Source organism: Scyliorhinus torazame, chromosome 15 (assembly GCF_047496885.1).
Source record: "Scyliorhinus torazame isolate Kashiwa2021f chromosome 15, sScyTor2.1, whole genome shotgun sequence".
In the NCBI taxonomy this organism is placed as follows: Eukaryota; Metazoa; Chordata; class Chondrichthyes; order Carcharhiniformes; family Scyliorhinidae; genus Scyliorhinus; species Scyliorhinus torazame.
Genome location: NC_092721.1, coordinates 84039530 through 84056895, shown reverse-complemented (window position 1 = coordinate 84056895; position 17366 = coordinate 84039530). Strand labels below are relative to the sequence as shown.

At 49.3% G+C, this 17366-nt stretch overlaps 1 protein-coding gene across 1 annotated transcript in view; it reads right to left on the bottom strand.

Annotated features, from left to right (window-relative positions):
* LOC140391660 (short transient receptor potential channel 6-like) overlaps positions 1–9929 on the bottom strand; it is a 242855-nt gene extending 232926 nt beyond the window's left edge. The window contains exon 1 of the mRNA XM_072476370.1: positions 9784–9929. Coding sequence (XP_072332471.1) covers positions 9784–9923 — 140 coding nt within the window. The 5' untranslated portion in view covers positions 9924–9929. The remainder of the gene's footprint in view (positions 1–9783) is intronic.
* Positions 9930–17366: the final 7437 nt, after the last annotated feature.

Here is a 17366-nt window from a genome sequence, read left to right as displayed (position 1 = left end):
TTACCTCAGTTGCTCATCTCCTGGTCTTCGGGTCTCTTGCAGGGCAGCGATTTCAGTGTTGAAATGCCTGAGTTCACGGGAAGCAAGGGCAGTTCTCCGTTCCAGTTAACTGTCTTGCTCCTTATCCATGAGGGTTCGTACATTCCAGGTTCTGAAATTCAGTTTAACTTTGATTTACTGACTGCAAGTAAATAAACGTGTTGGATGCGGTTTTCCAGCCAGGTTGGGGATGGAACAGAGTCTTTTTAGGGCACCTTTTCCAGCCCTTTCCCGATGCGGGGTGAGCAGAGTGGATTCTGAAGAGGGCTGCTGAGTCATGAGGAAAGCTGCCGAAACGTTCTCCTGTTCCTCTTCCAAGAGTGAGACGACTGAATCAAACTCTACCACCAATATGCTGATCTGGAGCTAGGGACTTCCAGACTTCACGGTCCTGTCCCTGTCATCTCTTGCCAATCATGCTGGTTTCCTCTAGATATTCTGGTGCAGGACATCTTTTAACGTGGATATGCTGTTTTACATCAGCAGACACACGGTCCTTGGCAGAGAATAGGTCCAGTTCAGTTGAGGACTTGTTTCGGATTGCACTTTGTCTGGTTCCTCTCCTCCGACCTCACCATCATGGGTGACCTTGCCAGGACTTTAAGACTCCCAACAGATCAATGGAACATTCAAGCCTTTTCACCACAGCATGGTGGCAATCCAAGGAAAGGAATTAACAAGCAATGTTGAATATAAATGCAACATAAATAAGAAAATCATAGAAAGGTGAATTCCGTAATGCAATGTTGCTTATCTTCAAATAAATTTACTTTCTGTCCTAATTTTCCAGCTGTGTTTTGCCAAGCAGACTAATAAATTATTTAACATTTGTTTCTCTAAACAGACATGACTTGTAAACAATCGAGCCCACAAAGCTTTAAATTTCGCCTCTGAGTCAGGTCATGAATTCAAACCCGAGTAAAGGCATAATCTGGCTGCCAGAGTACAGAGCTGAGGGAGTACTGTGCCGTGGGAGATGTCCTCTTTTGGATGAGATGTTAAACTAAGACCCTGGCTGATTTCTCAGTAAAAGATCCCACACATCTATTTGAAGAAAAACAGGTGAATTCTCCAAATATCCTGTTCCCTTACAACCTCAAAATGCTTAATGTTCAAGGTCGCTCTGAGGTAAAAAATGTAACTCCAATCGTTAATTAAACAAGATGTGCATATGCTTCCAGTTACTGAAAGGTGTTTGATTTGATGAGGAAGTATGAAAATCTGCATATTGTCATGAACACTGTAATCACAGAAAATAGTCCATCTTGAAGGACTAAGAGCAGTCTGGAAGATTGTGTTTTGGACGACATTGGGTGGGATTTTCAATCCCTTCCCCCCCAAAGACCTCTCTCTTACCGTAGCATATTTTCCAACGGCGGAGGTGACTTGCCTACAGCTAGCAGCAGGACCTACTAGTCTTGCTGATGTCTGTGCGTTTTGAGCCCCTCACCCTCCACCGCCAGGGAACGCACCGTGGTGGGGGCCACCATTGGTGGCACCAGAAGATCCTGCCGGTTGAAGGAGGCGGGAAAATTCCGGCCACTGTCACTTAAAGGGTCACTGCAGGATTCTGATTGCTATCCCTGGAAAATACAAACTTTCACAAGGAGAGATAACCAAGCAGTTTTGAAGAGACTGGAAACCCCTAGACCCTGGTGGGCTGTGTTCTAAAAGGGCCACATGGTAGCTCATGGCTGTGGGGAGAAAAACATGCCTGGTTGGTTTTGGTTTTGGTTTGAGAAGAAGGACCAACTGTTTGTGAAAAGAAACAGCAGACTTTTTGCAGCCCACCTATAGTCAACAACCGGAAGTGAATAAAAGCCATTCCTATGTTGTTCCACAACACTACAATAGAGTACCTGCAAGTGTTCCTTAAGCCTGCCTGAACAGCAGCGCAAAGGTCATCAATTTATTCACAGATCAACGCATCTAACCCGGACCCATTTCAAAGGCTCCACCATTTATCCCTTTTGAACTATTGACTTTTAACCTTTGGCAGTGTGTGTGTGTGTGCATGTGTGTGTGTGTGTCTATTTGACAAGACTGGTTTATAATAAACTAATAAGTTTGTTGCTTATTGCAAGAAGCGTGATTAACATCTCTTTAATTCTGGGTAACAGTAGCAAAGATAAGCAATTAGCTATTTGGGTGAATGAATCAAACTTTTAAACAGATCGGGGGCACCCACCTTGTGTGAGGAAGTCCACAGCAAGTACCTAGGTCTGGGTGAAATGAGGATGTGACTACTCGTCTGGAAAATAGAGATAAGGACCACTTTAGAACGTCTTTTTAAAACATGTCTGTCCGATTTCCAGATTAAATTCCAATGCTCCAGACAAGACACACGCGAATGAAGTTATGGCAGAAGTGTACCAGATGGGTCACAGATCTGCATTAACAGCAACACCAGACTGGTTTGTCATTGCCAAAGGCAGATAATACTTCATCCCTAAGCCCTCATGAGTGAGGTGGGCAAGAAGCAGGATGCTTACCAGTGGACGATGCTGGCACAAAGTGTGGTTTTAACTTGCTAAACTCAAGCAGTAATCTACGCATCCTGGAGTGAGCTTAACACCCAGAAGGAACTGGCTGAACCTCAAAGGAATTAATCGCACAAAGAACCTTTAAGCCAGTATGCTGATCTGGAGATCTCCTGGTGGCATGGTTAATATTAATTTTTCGATCAATATTACAAAAAGAAAGGATTATCTGGCCATTATTGTGTTGCAGGTCATTGATCTTTGGCCCCTGCAAATTACTTGATGTCTGCTGTGGTTCAGTTATTACCAATCTTACTCCTGTGTCATAATATTGTGGGTGCAAGCACAACTCCAACATTTCAACACGAAAAGTGATGAACTGTTCAGAGGGACCATTAGAAACGTGTACAGAAGTGGTCCCTCTCATCTCCAAGGAAGAGATCTATTATGTTCCTGAAAGAATAAAAGATTTGGGAAATGAATAAATGTTGCAGGATGAAGGTGCTGTGACAAACTGGCACAGATTTACAGGATCCTTCTGCAGTAACCGTACACTAGCTGGGCTTTGACTGAGGAAATTGAGCTTCTTGTTGATGACATCTACTGGGTTATTTTCTGGTGCTTTGAAAGCTGTTTGAGTGCCATCTAAAATGCATTGGGGATCTACCTTCTACATACAATCCCCAACTTCCCGGACAACCTGGTTTCTTCCAATATGCCCAGCTTCTGCTCTTTCCGGTTGTAGGAGCTGTGGGGGCCCTTGCAAAAGTTTGGTTTGCGCCCCTTGCACTTTATTCGACAATGGAACTAAATACACAGATGTGTCCTTTCACTGGAACCACACAGGGTCCATCTCTGCCAAGATGTCGACGCTGTTGCTACTGCTGATGCTATTCTCTTCCTCCAACGTTACCTCCATGAAGCAATGATGTAAAAATGGCATCAAATAATGAGTTGTGCAAGCTCAATTAAGGTGAGAACATCTCTTCAATGCTTAACAGCTTCTATATATGTGTTATAGTCTGTTTTGATTGAGTTAAGAATGATGAAGTGTGGCATCACATAGTCCACACATCTCACCGCTAAACTGGTCCCAGCATTGTAACTGCGCCATAAAGTACATGAAACTGAACAACGGCAATCCTAATTTATAGAGTGCTTTCAGTAAGGAAAAACATCCCAATAATAAAAAATGGATGAGACCAAATAAGAATAGGGGCAGGATTCGCCCCTACCCGGCGGGTCGGGCCGTACCACGCCGACAAGTGGCGTGACCCACACCGGCGTCGGGCCGCCCGGAAGGTGCGTAATCCTCCGCAACTACAGGGGCTAGGCCAGTGCCGAAGTGCTTGTCGCCGCGCCAATCGGCGCCGAAGGGCCTCTGCCGGCCGGTGCGAGTTGGCGCATGTGCGGGAGCGCCCGCGTGTTCTGGTGTCATCCCAGCGCATGCACAGGTGGGTTCTTCTGCGTGCCGGCCATGGCGGACTGTTACACCGGCCAGCGTGACGGGAAAGAGTGCCCCCACAGCACAGGCCCGCCTGCGGATCCGTGGGCCCCGATCGCGGGCCAGGCCGCCGTGGGGGGACCCCCCCCCCCGCGGGGCCAGATCCCCCCGTGCCCCACCCGAGGACTCCGCAGGCCGCCCGCAGAGCCAGGTCGCGCCATTGTGGACCTGGTGTAATTTATGCCGGCGGGACAAGCCGAAAACGGGCGGCCACTCGGCCAATCGTAGCTGGAAAATCGACGGGGGGGCCGCTGCCAACGGCCCCCGACTGGCGCAGCGTCATTCCCAACCCCGCCGAAAAACCGGCGCTGGAGAATCCGGCTGCCAGTGACGGGGCGGGATTCGTGCTGCCCCCCGCCCCCCCCCCCCCCCCCCCCACCCCACCGATTCTCCGGACCGACGGGGGGCCGAAGTCCAGCCGATAAATTACCTGTCCCGCCGGCGTAAATTAAATCACCTACCTTACCGGCGGGACAAGGCGGCGTGGGCGGGCTCCGTGGTCCTGGGGGGGGGGGGCGCGGGGCGATCTGACCCCGGGGGGTGCCCCCCCGGTGGCCTGGCCCGCGATCGGGGCCCACCGGCGCCGGCCTAGCCCCTCAATGTTGGGGCTCGGCCCCCAAAGATGCGGCGCGATGTCCGCCGTCTGGCGCCCAAAACGGCGCCAATCAGACGGGCATCGCGCCGTTTCCGGAGAATTTCGCCCCCGGAAACAAGATTGGGCGGAAATTCGTGCATCAACTGAAAATGGTGCCTGGCGCCGGGCGCTAAATGGTGTGCGATGCTCCAGCCCCTCAACAGCAGTGTAAATGCCTTCTACACCCCACGTCCACATGGCCATGCAAATTGTACAGTAAACGCTGTTGGCATATCTTTAACGGGCCCAACTTGGTATTCTCTGGGCCTCCAGCGATGCTCCACCTCCGCCAGAATGGTGAGGTTCACATGTGGTATATCAAATCGGGAAGCAGATGCCATGGCTGCTGAGGGGGATGGAGGAGGTCATGTTCTCAAAGGCGCAACTGTGGGCTGCCGCTGCTTCCGCTGGCTGGGAGGGGTGTCTGCCAGGGCCGGGTGACTACCGAAGGGTGACAAGGGGATGGGCCGTGTGGTCCGGGTGCTCCCCAGAACCGGGGTGTCAGGCACCGGCTGCCGTTGCTGCGGCCTGCAAGGCAGCCACCTTGCTGTGCACCCCACTGACTGCCCACCATGGCCCGTGGTTATGCAGAGCGACACTTGCCAAATTAGTGCCTCCACCCTCCCCCCACTCACACCCGGGCATCACCTTGCTGGCAGGCAAGGCATCATGCGGCACACCCAAGGAGGATGTCCATCCGTAGATCCCACAGGGGGGGCGCCGGACAGAGGCTGCAGAGTGTACAGCTGGCATGTGTAGTGTCAGGCACTGGTACCCCTCCCGGCAGGGACACAGACGAGGACAGGAGTGTGGAGCACAGCGCCATAGAAATGGCTGGATGTTGGTGTGGGATGCTGTAACGAGGGGCATGATTGAGTGGCACACGGCATCCTGACGATGCGGTTCAGTTTCCCAGACCTGGGCAGCATGGGAGATCTGCAGCTGGTGGCCTGTATGTGCAGGGCACACAGCCATGGCAGGCGGTATGGTTGTTGGCATGTGGTGCGGGGTGGGGTGTGGGCAGCCTACCGGTGGGGGGGGGGGGGGGTTCAATCACCATCTTGGGGGGGAGGTTACGGTACAGGTGTGTGGGACGGGGGTTGGTGCGAGGGGCACGGTGGTGGTGGTCCACCCTGGCTGGCCTTGGGCGTTGCCCAACCATGCCCAGCACTGCCTTCTGGTCCGCATGGTGGGGCTGCATGGAGGGGACTTGTGGGAGGTGTGGGACGGGTTGGTGTCAGTAGTCACTCACCCTAGTCGCCCCGAGGAGCTTCTTGCAACACTGCTGGCCGGTCCAGGTGGTGAGGCCAATGGAACCCATGGCCTCTGCCTCCTGCACTTAGGCATAGTTGATGCAGCGACCTTCCCACTCCAGGGAACAAGGTGCCCCATCTCTCCTTCATGGCATCTGTCTCAAACTCTACATCAGTGAACCGGGTGCCACTCTTGGCTGTGCCATCTTGTTGGCTGGAATGAGTGTGTGCAGTGAGTAAAGTGCATGGGCGGGATTCACGGTCCCGCCGGCAGCAGGATTCTCCATCCTGCCAGCCAGCCAATGGGGTTTACCATTGGGAGCAGCCCACACCATCGGGAAATGTCCAGGTGTGGGTGTTCTGCCAGCATAACGGAAAATCCCGCCAGCGGAGAATCCAGCCCCATGTATGCAGCTGAAGCTTCTCAAGCTCTCGAGTGCCAGTCCTGACCCCAGAGAATCAGACACCAGCATGCATTGGAATTGCGCTAGTTCCACGTGACTCCGGTGCTAGCCCATTAATGGTTCCTGAATTGCTACCGGACCGGCACCATTTCTGTCAACTTAGAACACGCACGATTCAGCCCCAGCGTCAGCACATAGTCTCTCAGACTGAGAATTTTGCTGTTGGTGTCCAAAAGTTTCTAGAAGGATTGTACAAGACAGGGAGCTGAAAAAGTGGAATGATATGGGGTGATTGAAGACACAGCAAAAGATATGAGAGACTTGGGTCAGAGGAACAGAGAGTAAGGGCCTAGAGAAATTTACAAAAATAGGGAGGGACAAACAATGAACAAAATTTAATTTAGCGGGTGGCACTGCTGCCTCATAGCACCAGGGAGGAAGGTTCAATTCCGGCCTTGAGTTACTGTCTGTATGCAGTCTGCACGTTCTCCCTATGTCTGCGTGGGTTTCCTCCGGGTGCTCAGACTCCCAGTCCAAAAATGTGCAGGGTAGGTGGATTGGTCATGCTAAATTGCCCCTTAGTGTCGGGATGTGCAGGTTAGGTTATGGGGTATGGGGATAGGGGGATAAGAGAAGGGTGGAATACTCTTCGAAGGGTCAATACAGACTTGATGGGCTGAATGGCCTGCTTCTGCACTGTAGGGATTCTATGATTCAAGGATGAGAATTTAAAGTTTCAAGCATTGAAGGACCAAAAGCCAATGTAGATCAGTGTCCAAGGGTCATGAATGGCACTTGATGTGGGGATAGGACACTATTAGCAGAGTTTACAGAAGCTGGAGTCAATCTGGTACAAAGAGGTCAGTATTTTCAACACTGAGAAATCTGGATGAAGACACCAGGAGATTTTTCACGCTTGAATCTGTTCCTCATTCTGTTGCCTTGGCAATCAGTTTTTGGAAAAATTGTTATTGGGAGCAAAAGACTGCTATAGGCATTCATTAGGGAGCTGGATAAGCAACATAGAAAACATCCAATTTATTGTAACTAGATTCAATGTGAACAGAGTTCCTTGTATTTCTTACATGGCCATGTCTTTTAATAACTCTCCTTTTTTTCTGTTTGTTACCAGATATTAATTGTGCGTTTGTTTGAACCAAAGATGGCCAGGGTCACTCAGCTCCGACTGCTGTGCACACACGTGAAAACTTGCCCTGCTACCACACAAGATCATAAAGTGGCTACTGATTGAAATTCCTAGAGTTGTGTCTATAAAGTAATGCATACTGAGATAGCCCTCATTATTGAGATCACATCCAGCATAGCGTGCAGTCTGACATTAAATGAAAGGACACATTTCTACCTCTCAATAAACTGCATCTCTTCAACTTCCGCACAATTTGACTTTGATAGCAAGAAGGGGGAGATGGATCAAGTAAAACTTCATATTTAGCCACAGAGTGAGCAGTCAGAATGAGGGAGGAGAAACAGTAAGTGACCTTGAGGTTAACATCAATGAACAAATGCCTGTTTGTGGAGAGAATTTCTAAGAAGTAACATTGCAAACAATTTTACACGAGGATAAGGATAAGGATGATGAAAATTATGTATGGCAAGAAAATAATAAATTTACAGAGCCTATATCTGAGAATTAAAGTCGGATATAGTGAAGTCTAAAATGTTTATAAAAGACAGAAAAAAAACACATCATGGGAAAAGCAGTCTCTTAATTATAAGCAAGAGGAAAATTAATCACTTTCAGTGCAAAATTCACGACCATACTGGAAATATATTAATAATTAGATTGTGTTTAACTTTTTTAAAACAGAGAGTGGACCAATATGAAATAAAAGGAGCAGGTGGACTACTCACTGAGTATAATTAAATTGGTTGATGTTGGGTAACTTTCAAAAGTGGGAACAACGTAAGAAGCAGGGAATTAGAAATGTGTGTTCACCCATCAACTCTCAGATTTATATTCTACCATGACTAGAATTTACAGTGCAGAAGGAGGCTATTCGGCCCATCGAGTCTGCACCGGCCCTTGGAAAGAGCACCCTACTTAAGCCCACACTTCCACCCTATTCCCTTAGCCCAGTAATCGTACCTAACCATTTTGGGCACTTAGGGCAATTTAGCGTGACCAATCCACATAACCTGCACATCTTTGGATTGGAAGGAAACTGGAACACCGGGAGGAAATTCACGCAGACATGGGGAGAACGTGCAGACTCCACACAGACAGAGACCCGAGCCGGGAATCGAACCTGGGACCCTGGAGCTGTGAAGCAACAGTGCTAACCACTGTGCTACCATGCCGCCTCCTTGAAAGTTCATTCCATGTAAATTATTTTTGTTCACCAAAAAACAATCATACAAAACTTTAGAATGCTTCACAAAGCCAACCCCCTATTATTTAACCCAAATCACTGCCTCCCACAGTTTGCACTTTCCTCCACCCCAACAACACAGGAGCCATTCTGTCCTATGGAATATTTGAACAGGTCAGACTGCCTAGTTTCCGATTAACATTAATTTTGTTCCCCAACCATCGATTTATTCAGATTTTTCGGGTGGCTGGAGGAGAGAGATCCTTAATGGGATCAAGACATAAATCCTACTCTAGTGTTTCAAATTGTGTGAAATTTGGAGGTCATGGTGCCCCTATATTAAACATGAGGATAGCAGGCAGTGGAAAACAGTCTCCCTTTCCCTAAATATCAGCTCTAATATGTTACTGTGCAGTAATATATTAGGAACTAACACAACATATCGAATATTACTTTGGATTCCTTTTTGAATTAGTCAACAATTACCCTTAATTTAAACCAAATTCGGTAACATCTGCCAGGCACCTACACTGCAAACTGTGTGACAACTTGTCAATCTTCAATGTGAGAGGTTGCTGGTAAGCACCCAAGTGTCAGAAGTAACAAGTTTATGTTGAAGTGTGAAGTTTATGTTGGAAGTGTTCACAGCAGCATGTTACTGCAGGTGAGTTTAAACAATGTAAATAAATACATTTCTGCAATTTAAACCAGTGTGCGGTGACAGCGAACGCCGCCAGTGACGCCTTACACATTGCTTACCCGGGAGATGACTGCCACTCGCCCCAAAAAAAGAAATTCGGTGGCAGCAGATACAATATTAACTTGTTTCAATGAGTATTTCATTTAAAACGAAAATCCCTGTCTCGAAATATTTACGATGCATTGCTTATATAATGCAGCTATATATTAAATAAAAACACACATATCAGTATCAGCTTGTCTATAAAGTCACATGTATAAATAATATATCGCAAGATTATTATTAATGGCATTTCAGAACAAAACTTCCTCATGATTTCCGTAAGTGCATTTTTTATATTCTGCACACTTTAATGAACAACTTCAATTTAATACAGGAAATGGACAAAAGTAATGTTCTAGTGATATGATCCGCACTGAGCCATGCCCTGTTCACTCACGGTAAATAGTGTCCATACTGAGACGTGTAGGTTTCTTCATTGATCACCCTTTTCATTGGAATATAATCTTCCCGCCCGCTGGCTGGATTTGCGACGGTCACTGAATTAACCGCAGCCACCCAGGGCTTCCTCTCATCCATCGCTTCACCTATCCCATTCCAAGCTCAATATGCCTGCACTTGAAGCTTTTTCACCAGGCAATTATACCCAAGGGAGGCTGCGAGTTGCTGCCGTCCTTAAGTGACGCCTCCGATGCGTCAGGTTTCCAGTAATCTATTTGTGTGCCGGACACTTTCCTGCCCGAGGTAGCTCTCGGTGTTTTTAGTTCTGGTGACGACCGTGCGGACTTTGGACAGAAGTGAAGTGGCAGACAACTCGGAAATCACATCCGTGCAGAGTTCATTGCGATGCCCAATGTTTAACAGGAGAAGGACACACTGAACAAATCAATTAGAATTGTGTCAAAGACTTCAGCAGTTTACTCCTTCATTTAACTGATTCATTTAGCACATTCACCTATTTCGATGGTAATTTTGCCTGCAAGATAAAACAGTATCGAATTGAAATGATATTATGATTATGATATATTAACACCTTGAAGTGTTCACAAATCTTACCCTCATGCAATTAATTTAAAACTAAGGTTTGATTTGATGGGCTGACAACAATTGTGAAAAGGTGTGTCCACACAAACTAGAGTCACTCCTGATTCTAGGAGCACCGTTTAAAAAAAATTCTTTCACTAGATATGGGTGTCTCTGGCGAGCCGGCATTTATTGCCCATCCCTAATTGCCCTTGCGAAGGTGGTGGTGAGCAGCCTTCTTGAAGTGCTGCGGCCCATGTGCTGTAGATACATCCACAGTGCTGTTGGGAAGGGAATTCCAGGATTTTGACCCAGCCACAGTGAAGGAAGGGTGATATATTTCCAAGTCAGGATGGTGTGTGTCTTGGAGGAGGGCTTGCAGGTGCTGGTGTTCCCATGTGTCTGCTGTCTTTCTCCTACTTGGTGGCTGATGTCAGGCTGATGTAAGGTGCTTGTTGAAGGAGCCTTGGTGAGTGGTTGCGGTGCATCTTGTAGATTGTACATGTTGCTGCCACTGCATCGACGGTGGTGAAGGAAGTGAACGTTTAAAGAGGTGGGGTGGCAAACAAGTGGGCCACTTTGCCCTGGCTGGTGTCTTGCTTCTTGAGTGTTGGTGGAGGCAAGGTCATTGATGAAGCAACTGAAGGTCCGAGGACACTGTCCTAAGGAACTACTGCAGTGGTGATGTGGCACTGAGATGATTGGCCACCAATGAACCACAATTTTCCTTAGTGCCAGGTATAACTCTAACCAATGGAGACCTTTCCCCTTCACTTCCATTGTCTTCAATTTGTTTGGAATCCTCGAAGCCTTGGGAACCAAAACTGAGCATCAGTGAGCAGTTTGTTGCTGTGTACATGCCGCTTGATAACACTGTTGAAGACATCTGTCTCATAGTTGTCTTAAATCATTTATAATGGAGTTTTTCAAGACATTATAATCAGCATTTTAATTAAAGTCCTGAATCCATTTTATTAATTTCATCAAAAATACAAAGACATTTTTAATTCAAATGAATCGCCACACCCATTTCTTCCATATTTATTTTGGGTCAGCTCATTAAATTAATTTTAGATTTTGATCAGAGACTTTGGTACTATAATTGTGATTAAACTGAACATAAATATATCCCACTACTTGCCTTCAAACAACCGCGCAACCTCAAACAAACCATTGTTTGCAGCAAACTACCCAGCCTTCAGAACAGTGACCACGACACCACACAACCCTGTCATGGCAATCTCTGCAAGACGTGCAAGATCATCGACATGGATACCACTATTACACGTGAGAACACCACCCACCAGGTACGCGGTACATACTCGTGCGACTCGGCCAACGTTGTCTACCTCACACGCTGCAGGAAAGGATGTCCCGAAGCGTGGTACATTGGCGAGACCATGCAGACACTGCGACAACGAATGAACGGACATCGCGTGACAATCACCAGGCAGGAATGTTCCTTTCCAGTCGGGGAACACTTCAGCAGTCAAGGGCATTCAGCCTCTGATCTCCGGGTAAGCGTTCTCCAAGGCGGCCTTCAGGACGCGCAACAACGCAGAATTGCCGAGCAGAAACTTATATCCAAGTTCCGCACACATGAGTGCGGCCTCAACCGGGACCTGGGATTCATGTCGCATTACATTCATCCCCCACCATCTGGCCTGAGCTTGCGAAATCCTACCAACTGTCCTGGCTTGAGACAATTCACATCTCTTTAACCTGGGATTACCCCATCTCTGGATCTGTAAAGACTTAATTACCTGCAAATGCTTGCATTCTAAGCATTGTCTTGCATCTTTGAATTTGTCTATATATATGTTTCTGGAACATACCTCTTCATTCACCTGAGGAAGGAGCAGGGCTCCGAAAGCTAGTGATTGAAGCAAACCTGTTGGACTTTAACCTGGTGTTGTAAGACTTCTTACTGAACTGAAACAGACAGTGCACGAACAGCGATATCAGAAGAATCATCGCCTTTGCTTTTCTCTTCACAGAAGCTGCTGCATCGGCTGAGTATTTACAGCATTTATTCTGAGGGCAGATCGATTCTCAATGCACAGAAATTGGTCACTTCCAATTCAATTATTTTAATGCTTAAGATGGCACCCTGTCCCATTTCACAGCCAGTCGAAAGCTCCTGTTTTGTGCAACGTGAACCACTCAACAGAAATTCCCCTTGTTTTGGCTTGAACTCTCAACTTCGACATTGCGCACACTTCAATCTGGCCATTATTGTGTTAACTAACTGTGCCACAAGAGCAATGCAGCACTCATTTGCATACACTTTAAGCTCCATCATCTTGTTAGAGGTACTAAGTTTTTTTGATTGAGTGGCAAGCACTGGGGTTAGATGATAGTGTGCAGTAGTATATGTGACTGTGAAAACGCCCGTAGGTTTGGGTTGGGGCTGGCAGTGGGGGTGGTTGGAGCGGGGCGCAGGTGTTGAGGGGCATGGTGTCCGGGGGAGTGGGGATGGGGGGTGGTCCTGAAGGGGCAGGCCCAAAATTGTAGCCACACAGGACCTCATTTAACTGTATACCTGTCACTATCTGGTTTAAATTATGCTTCAACACTTCTGCTGAATGTCATAATTTGATATCCTTCCCTGCAATTCAGGAAGTGATACATATCAATATGTATCACATGCAGATGGGTTGCATTTTGTTTTCACTTATGTGACTTAAAGATCCATCTGTCATCTCTTAAAACTTGATTCATGAGTTTTGAATTTCAACAATGAGTCCTCATCCTTATTAAAGACTAGAAGTGGTCACTTTTTAGTCTATGAAGCCAGAAAATTAAAAAAGCTCCAACTGGACATTTCAGTAGCATTTGAGATTGCAGAGACATTGGTTGCATTCTCCGATACACTTTCAGCTAAGACAAACCAGTGTTGAATCAGTTAATCTAAAGTAAAGATTTACCAGAATCATTGATGTTATAAATTATTTTAGTTTGTACCAGCTTCAGGAAAAACATAACAGATTGGTTCTAGATATGCCTCTCGGATATTTTTGATGAATACTGCAGGTAAAATACCACCTTGAGATGACTTCTAGTCAGATATCTCTCGTGCTTAATGTGTACCTTAGTGGTCTGGTGAAGGCCTTGGAGTCAGCGGTCGCACATTTGGTAGCTCCTGCTTAAGGTGGCATTTTTCGGTCCTTCCCTGTCTGAGGGGTGAGCTTTTTGGATGGAAAGAGGTGTAGGAGTGGCAGGGGAAGGTATAATTCCTCTGGTGTGACGAGTGGATGGATCCACGAGCTAGGAGTGGGTCGAGAAGAAAGGAGTATTGGAGCAGGAGAGGCTTCATGGTGCGCCACAGGCTAAGATGGCGGAGGGCAATGGACCTGTTCTGCCCGCCCAGTGGTCAACGGAGCAGCTGGTGGAACTTCTAAATGTTAAGCTCAGTCAGAAGAAGGAGGCCCTGAGGGATCTGGCCAAGGTGGTGGAGCCGATTAAAGACGGTCTCGAGAGAGTGGAACAGAGGTTAGTGTCCTGGGGGGAGCGATCCAGAAAGTGGAGGAGGCGAAGAGGGAGCACGAGGAACAGCTGGCCTCATTGGCGGCTGAGGTGGGGGTGATGCGCAGAGACCAAGAAGAGGCTGAAGGAGAAGGTGGAGGATCTGGAGAATCGCACCAGAAGGCAAAAATTGATGATTGTGGGGATGCGCGAAGGCATCGAAGGAGCAGAGGCTGGCACGTATGTGGTCAAAATGTTGGAGCGGATGATGGGGGAGAGGGCCTGCGACCGGCCCCTGGAGGTCGACCGAACACACAGGGCGCTGATGTGGAGGCTGCAAGAGGGCGAGCCACCAAGGGCAATGGTGGTGCAGTTGCACCACTTTCTGGATAAAGAGAAGATTCTTTGTGGGCGAGGCAGATGAGGAAATGCACCTGGAATGGGAACGAGCTGTGGGTGTAACAAGATCTGGGTGCAGAGCGGGTGAAGAGGAGGGCCAGGTTTAATCAAGGCTTCTCTCTTCAAGAAGGGGGTGAAGTTCGGGGTGCTGCACCCAGCCCACCTCTGGGTGACTTTCCAGAAGGGAGAATATCATTTTGGTAGACCAGAGGAGATGATGGAGTTTCTGAGGGACAATGGACTGGCAAGGCAAGGAGGACATTGAACATTGGAGCAGTTTGTGAGGCGGTTTCTTGGCTCTTAGGAAACTTTTCCCCTTGAAATGTTCCTTTGGTTTTGATGGCAGGGTGTTTGGAAGCCGGGTCCCTCTGGCGGGGGTGGAGGAGAACAAGGGTGAGTGCACCTTTTCTGGGAGGTTTTGGGGGAGTGTGGACAGGGGGAGGAGAGGAATTAGGGGGCAGTAGGGAATTTGGAGGTGTTGGGCAGGGTCTGCCATGCTAGCTGGGTAGGCTAGTTAATGCGAGTGAAGTTGGGGGTGGGGGTGGGTTTGTTGTTTCGATTGGGAGGGGTTGCTGTGGTGAAATTGAAAAAGGAGTGATGATGATAGACATCCAAGGGTGGGCCAGGAGTGTCACGTGACGCGGGCTGGCCCAAAAAAGGATATGTTTGATCGGCAGGGGAAAGGGGGGGGTGGGGGCAGGGAGCCCTCACCGCCCGCCTCCCCCCCAACCAGGCTAGTCACGTGGAACGTGAGGGGGTTGAATGGGTCGGTCAAACGGTCATGTGTGTTCGTGCACCTGAAGAGTTTGAAGGCGGACATGGCCTTTTTGCAAGAGACGCACTTAAAGATAAAGGATCAGGCAAGGTTGAGTAAAGAATGGGTGGGGCAGGTGTTCTATTCGGGGCTGGACATGAAGACGAGGGGGTGGCAGTGCTGATGAATAAGCGGATAGTGTTCTAGGTGGGAAACATTGATTCGGCGGCAAGGTTTGTGATGGTGAGTGGGAAGCTGGAGGGGATGCCGGTGGTCCTGGTAAATGTTTATGCCCCAAACTGGGATGATGTAGATTTCATGAGGTGGATAATGGGGGAGGGTCCTGACCTGGACCTGCACTGATCGATTATTGGGGGGGGGGGGGGCTCTATTATGGTTGCAGAGCCAAGCTTGGACTGGTCGACCCTGAGGTCGACAAGATGTCGGCAGTGGCAAAGGAGCTGAAGGGGTTCGTGGAGCGCATGTGTGTGTGTGTGTGGGCGGGGGGAGGGGGTGGGGCGGGGGAAGCTGCATGGACCCGTGGAGTTTTGGGAGGCCGAGGGTAAAGGAATTTTAATATTACTCCCATGGGAACAGGGTGTACTCCCGGATTGACTTTTTTGTGGTGGATAAGATGTTGCTGGCGGGGTGGTCGTATCGGAGTTTCGGCGATTGTGGTCTCCGACCATGCACGGCACTGCGTGCATTTGTGACCGGGGTGGGGTGGGGGTGGGGGTGGGGGGGGTTGGGGGGTGCCAAGTGCCTACAGTGGAGGCTGGATGTGGGGCTGTTGGTGGATGAGGGGTTTTATGAGCGGGTGAGGGCCGTCTTCCGGGAGTATGTGTGGCTCAATGACACAGGGAAGGTTATGGCTGCCACGCTGTGGAAGGCACTCAAGTCTGTGGTGCAGGGGGAGTTTATCTCAATTTGGGTGCATAGGAAGAAGGTGAAACAGGCAGAGATGGCACTTCTGATGGAAGAGGTTCTGAGGGTAGACAGGAGGTATTTGGAAGCCCCGGAGGTGGGGCTGCTGAAGGAGAGGCAGCAGCTCCAGATGGAGTATGGATTAGTGTCCACAGGGAAGGCAGTGGGGCAGCTGCGGAGGGCCAGAGTGGGATGAGTATGGGGAGAAAGCGAGTAGGATGCTGGCCCACCAGCTGAGGAAGCAGAAGGTGATGAGGGAGATTGGTAAAGACGAGACGGGAAGGTGGTGCTGGATGTGGTGGGGTGTATGGGGTGTTTGAGGCTTTTTACAGGTGATTGTAAGAGTCGGAGCCCCCTCCAGGAGGGAGGGAATGCAGTGGGCAGTTCCTGGATGGGTTGGAGTTTCCCTGGGTGGACGAGGAGTTGGTGCAGGGATTGTGGGCCCCTATTGGGTTGAGGGAGGTGATGGAGAGTATGGGGGCAATGCAGGCAGGGAAGGCCCGGGTCCGGATGGGTTCCTGTTGGAGTTTTATAAAAGGTTTGGGGGTGGTCCTGGCGCCGCTACTGGTATGGGCATACAACAAGGCAAGGAAGAGGGGGTAACACCCCCTACCACTAACACGGGCTTCCATCTCCCTGATATCGAAAAATGACAAGGATCCGGAGCAATGTGGATCATACTGTCTGATTCACTGTTGAATGTGGACGGCAAGTTGTTGGCGTAGTGCTCCACAACAGGGAAATTGGCGCGAATCCCTCATTGATTCTGGTACCGGTGAGGGGCTAGCACCGGCAACACGTGAAACACCCGCGGATCGCGTAGAGAACGGCCAGAGAATCGCCAGGTCCCGGGTCACACATGCACAGGGCTGGCAAGCTGCAGCCGCGCACGCCTACGCCCCCATTGGTCGCAACGGGAAACATGATGGACCATGCTGGACCCTGACCCCACAGCCCACCCCCTGGCCACCCGCCACCACTCCCCCCAGCCCTGGCAGAAGCCCCCGGCCAGTGTCACGGATCCCACCGGCTGTGGCGGCGCTGGACACTGTCCGCAGCTGGCACGCCATGTTCCCATCCGCTGGGACCACACGTGGCCTGCGCCATCGGGAACTCAGCCCATCGGGGGCGGAGCATCAAAGAACAACCAAACAAAGAACAAAGAAAAGTACAGCACAGGAACAGGCCCTTCGGCCCTCCAAGCCTGCGCCGACCATGCTGCCCGTCTAAACTAAAATCATCGATAGTTCCAGGGTCCGTATCCCTCTATTCCCATCCTATTCATGTATTTGTCAAGATGCCCCACAGGTGGGCTGACTGATGACGCGCCAACGGCAGTGCAGCTGCGCATCACGATGACGCCGATTTGGAGGGGGCGGAGCATCGCAAACCGGAGTCAACCCTCTGCCTGCCCCAATTCCGGCTTCGGAAGCCATTCTTCACCCGATCGCCAATCC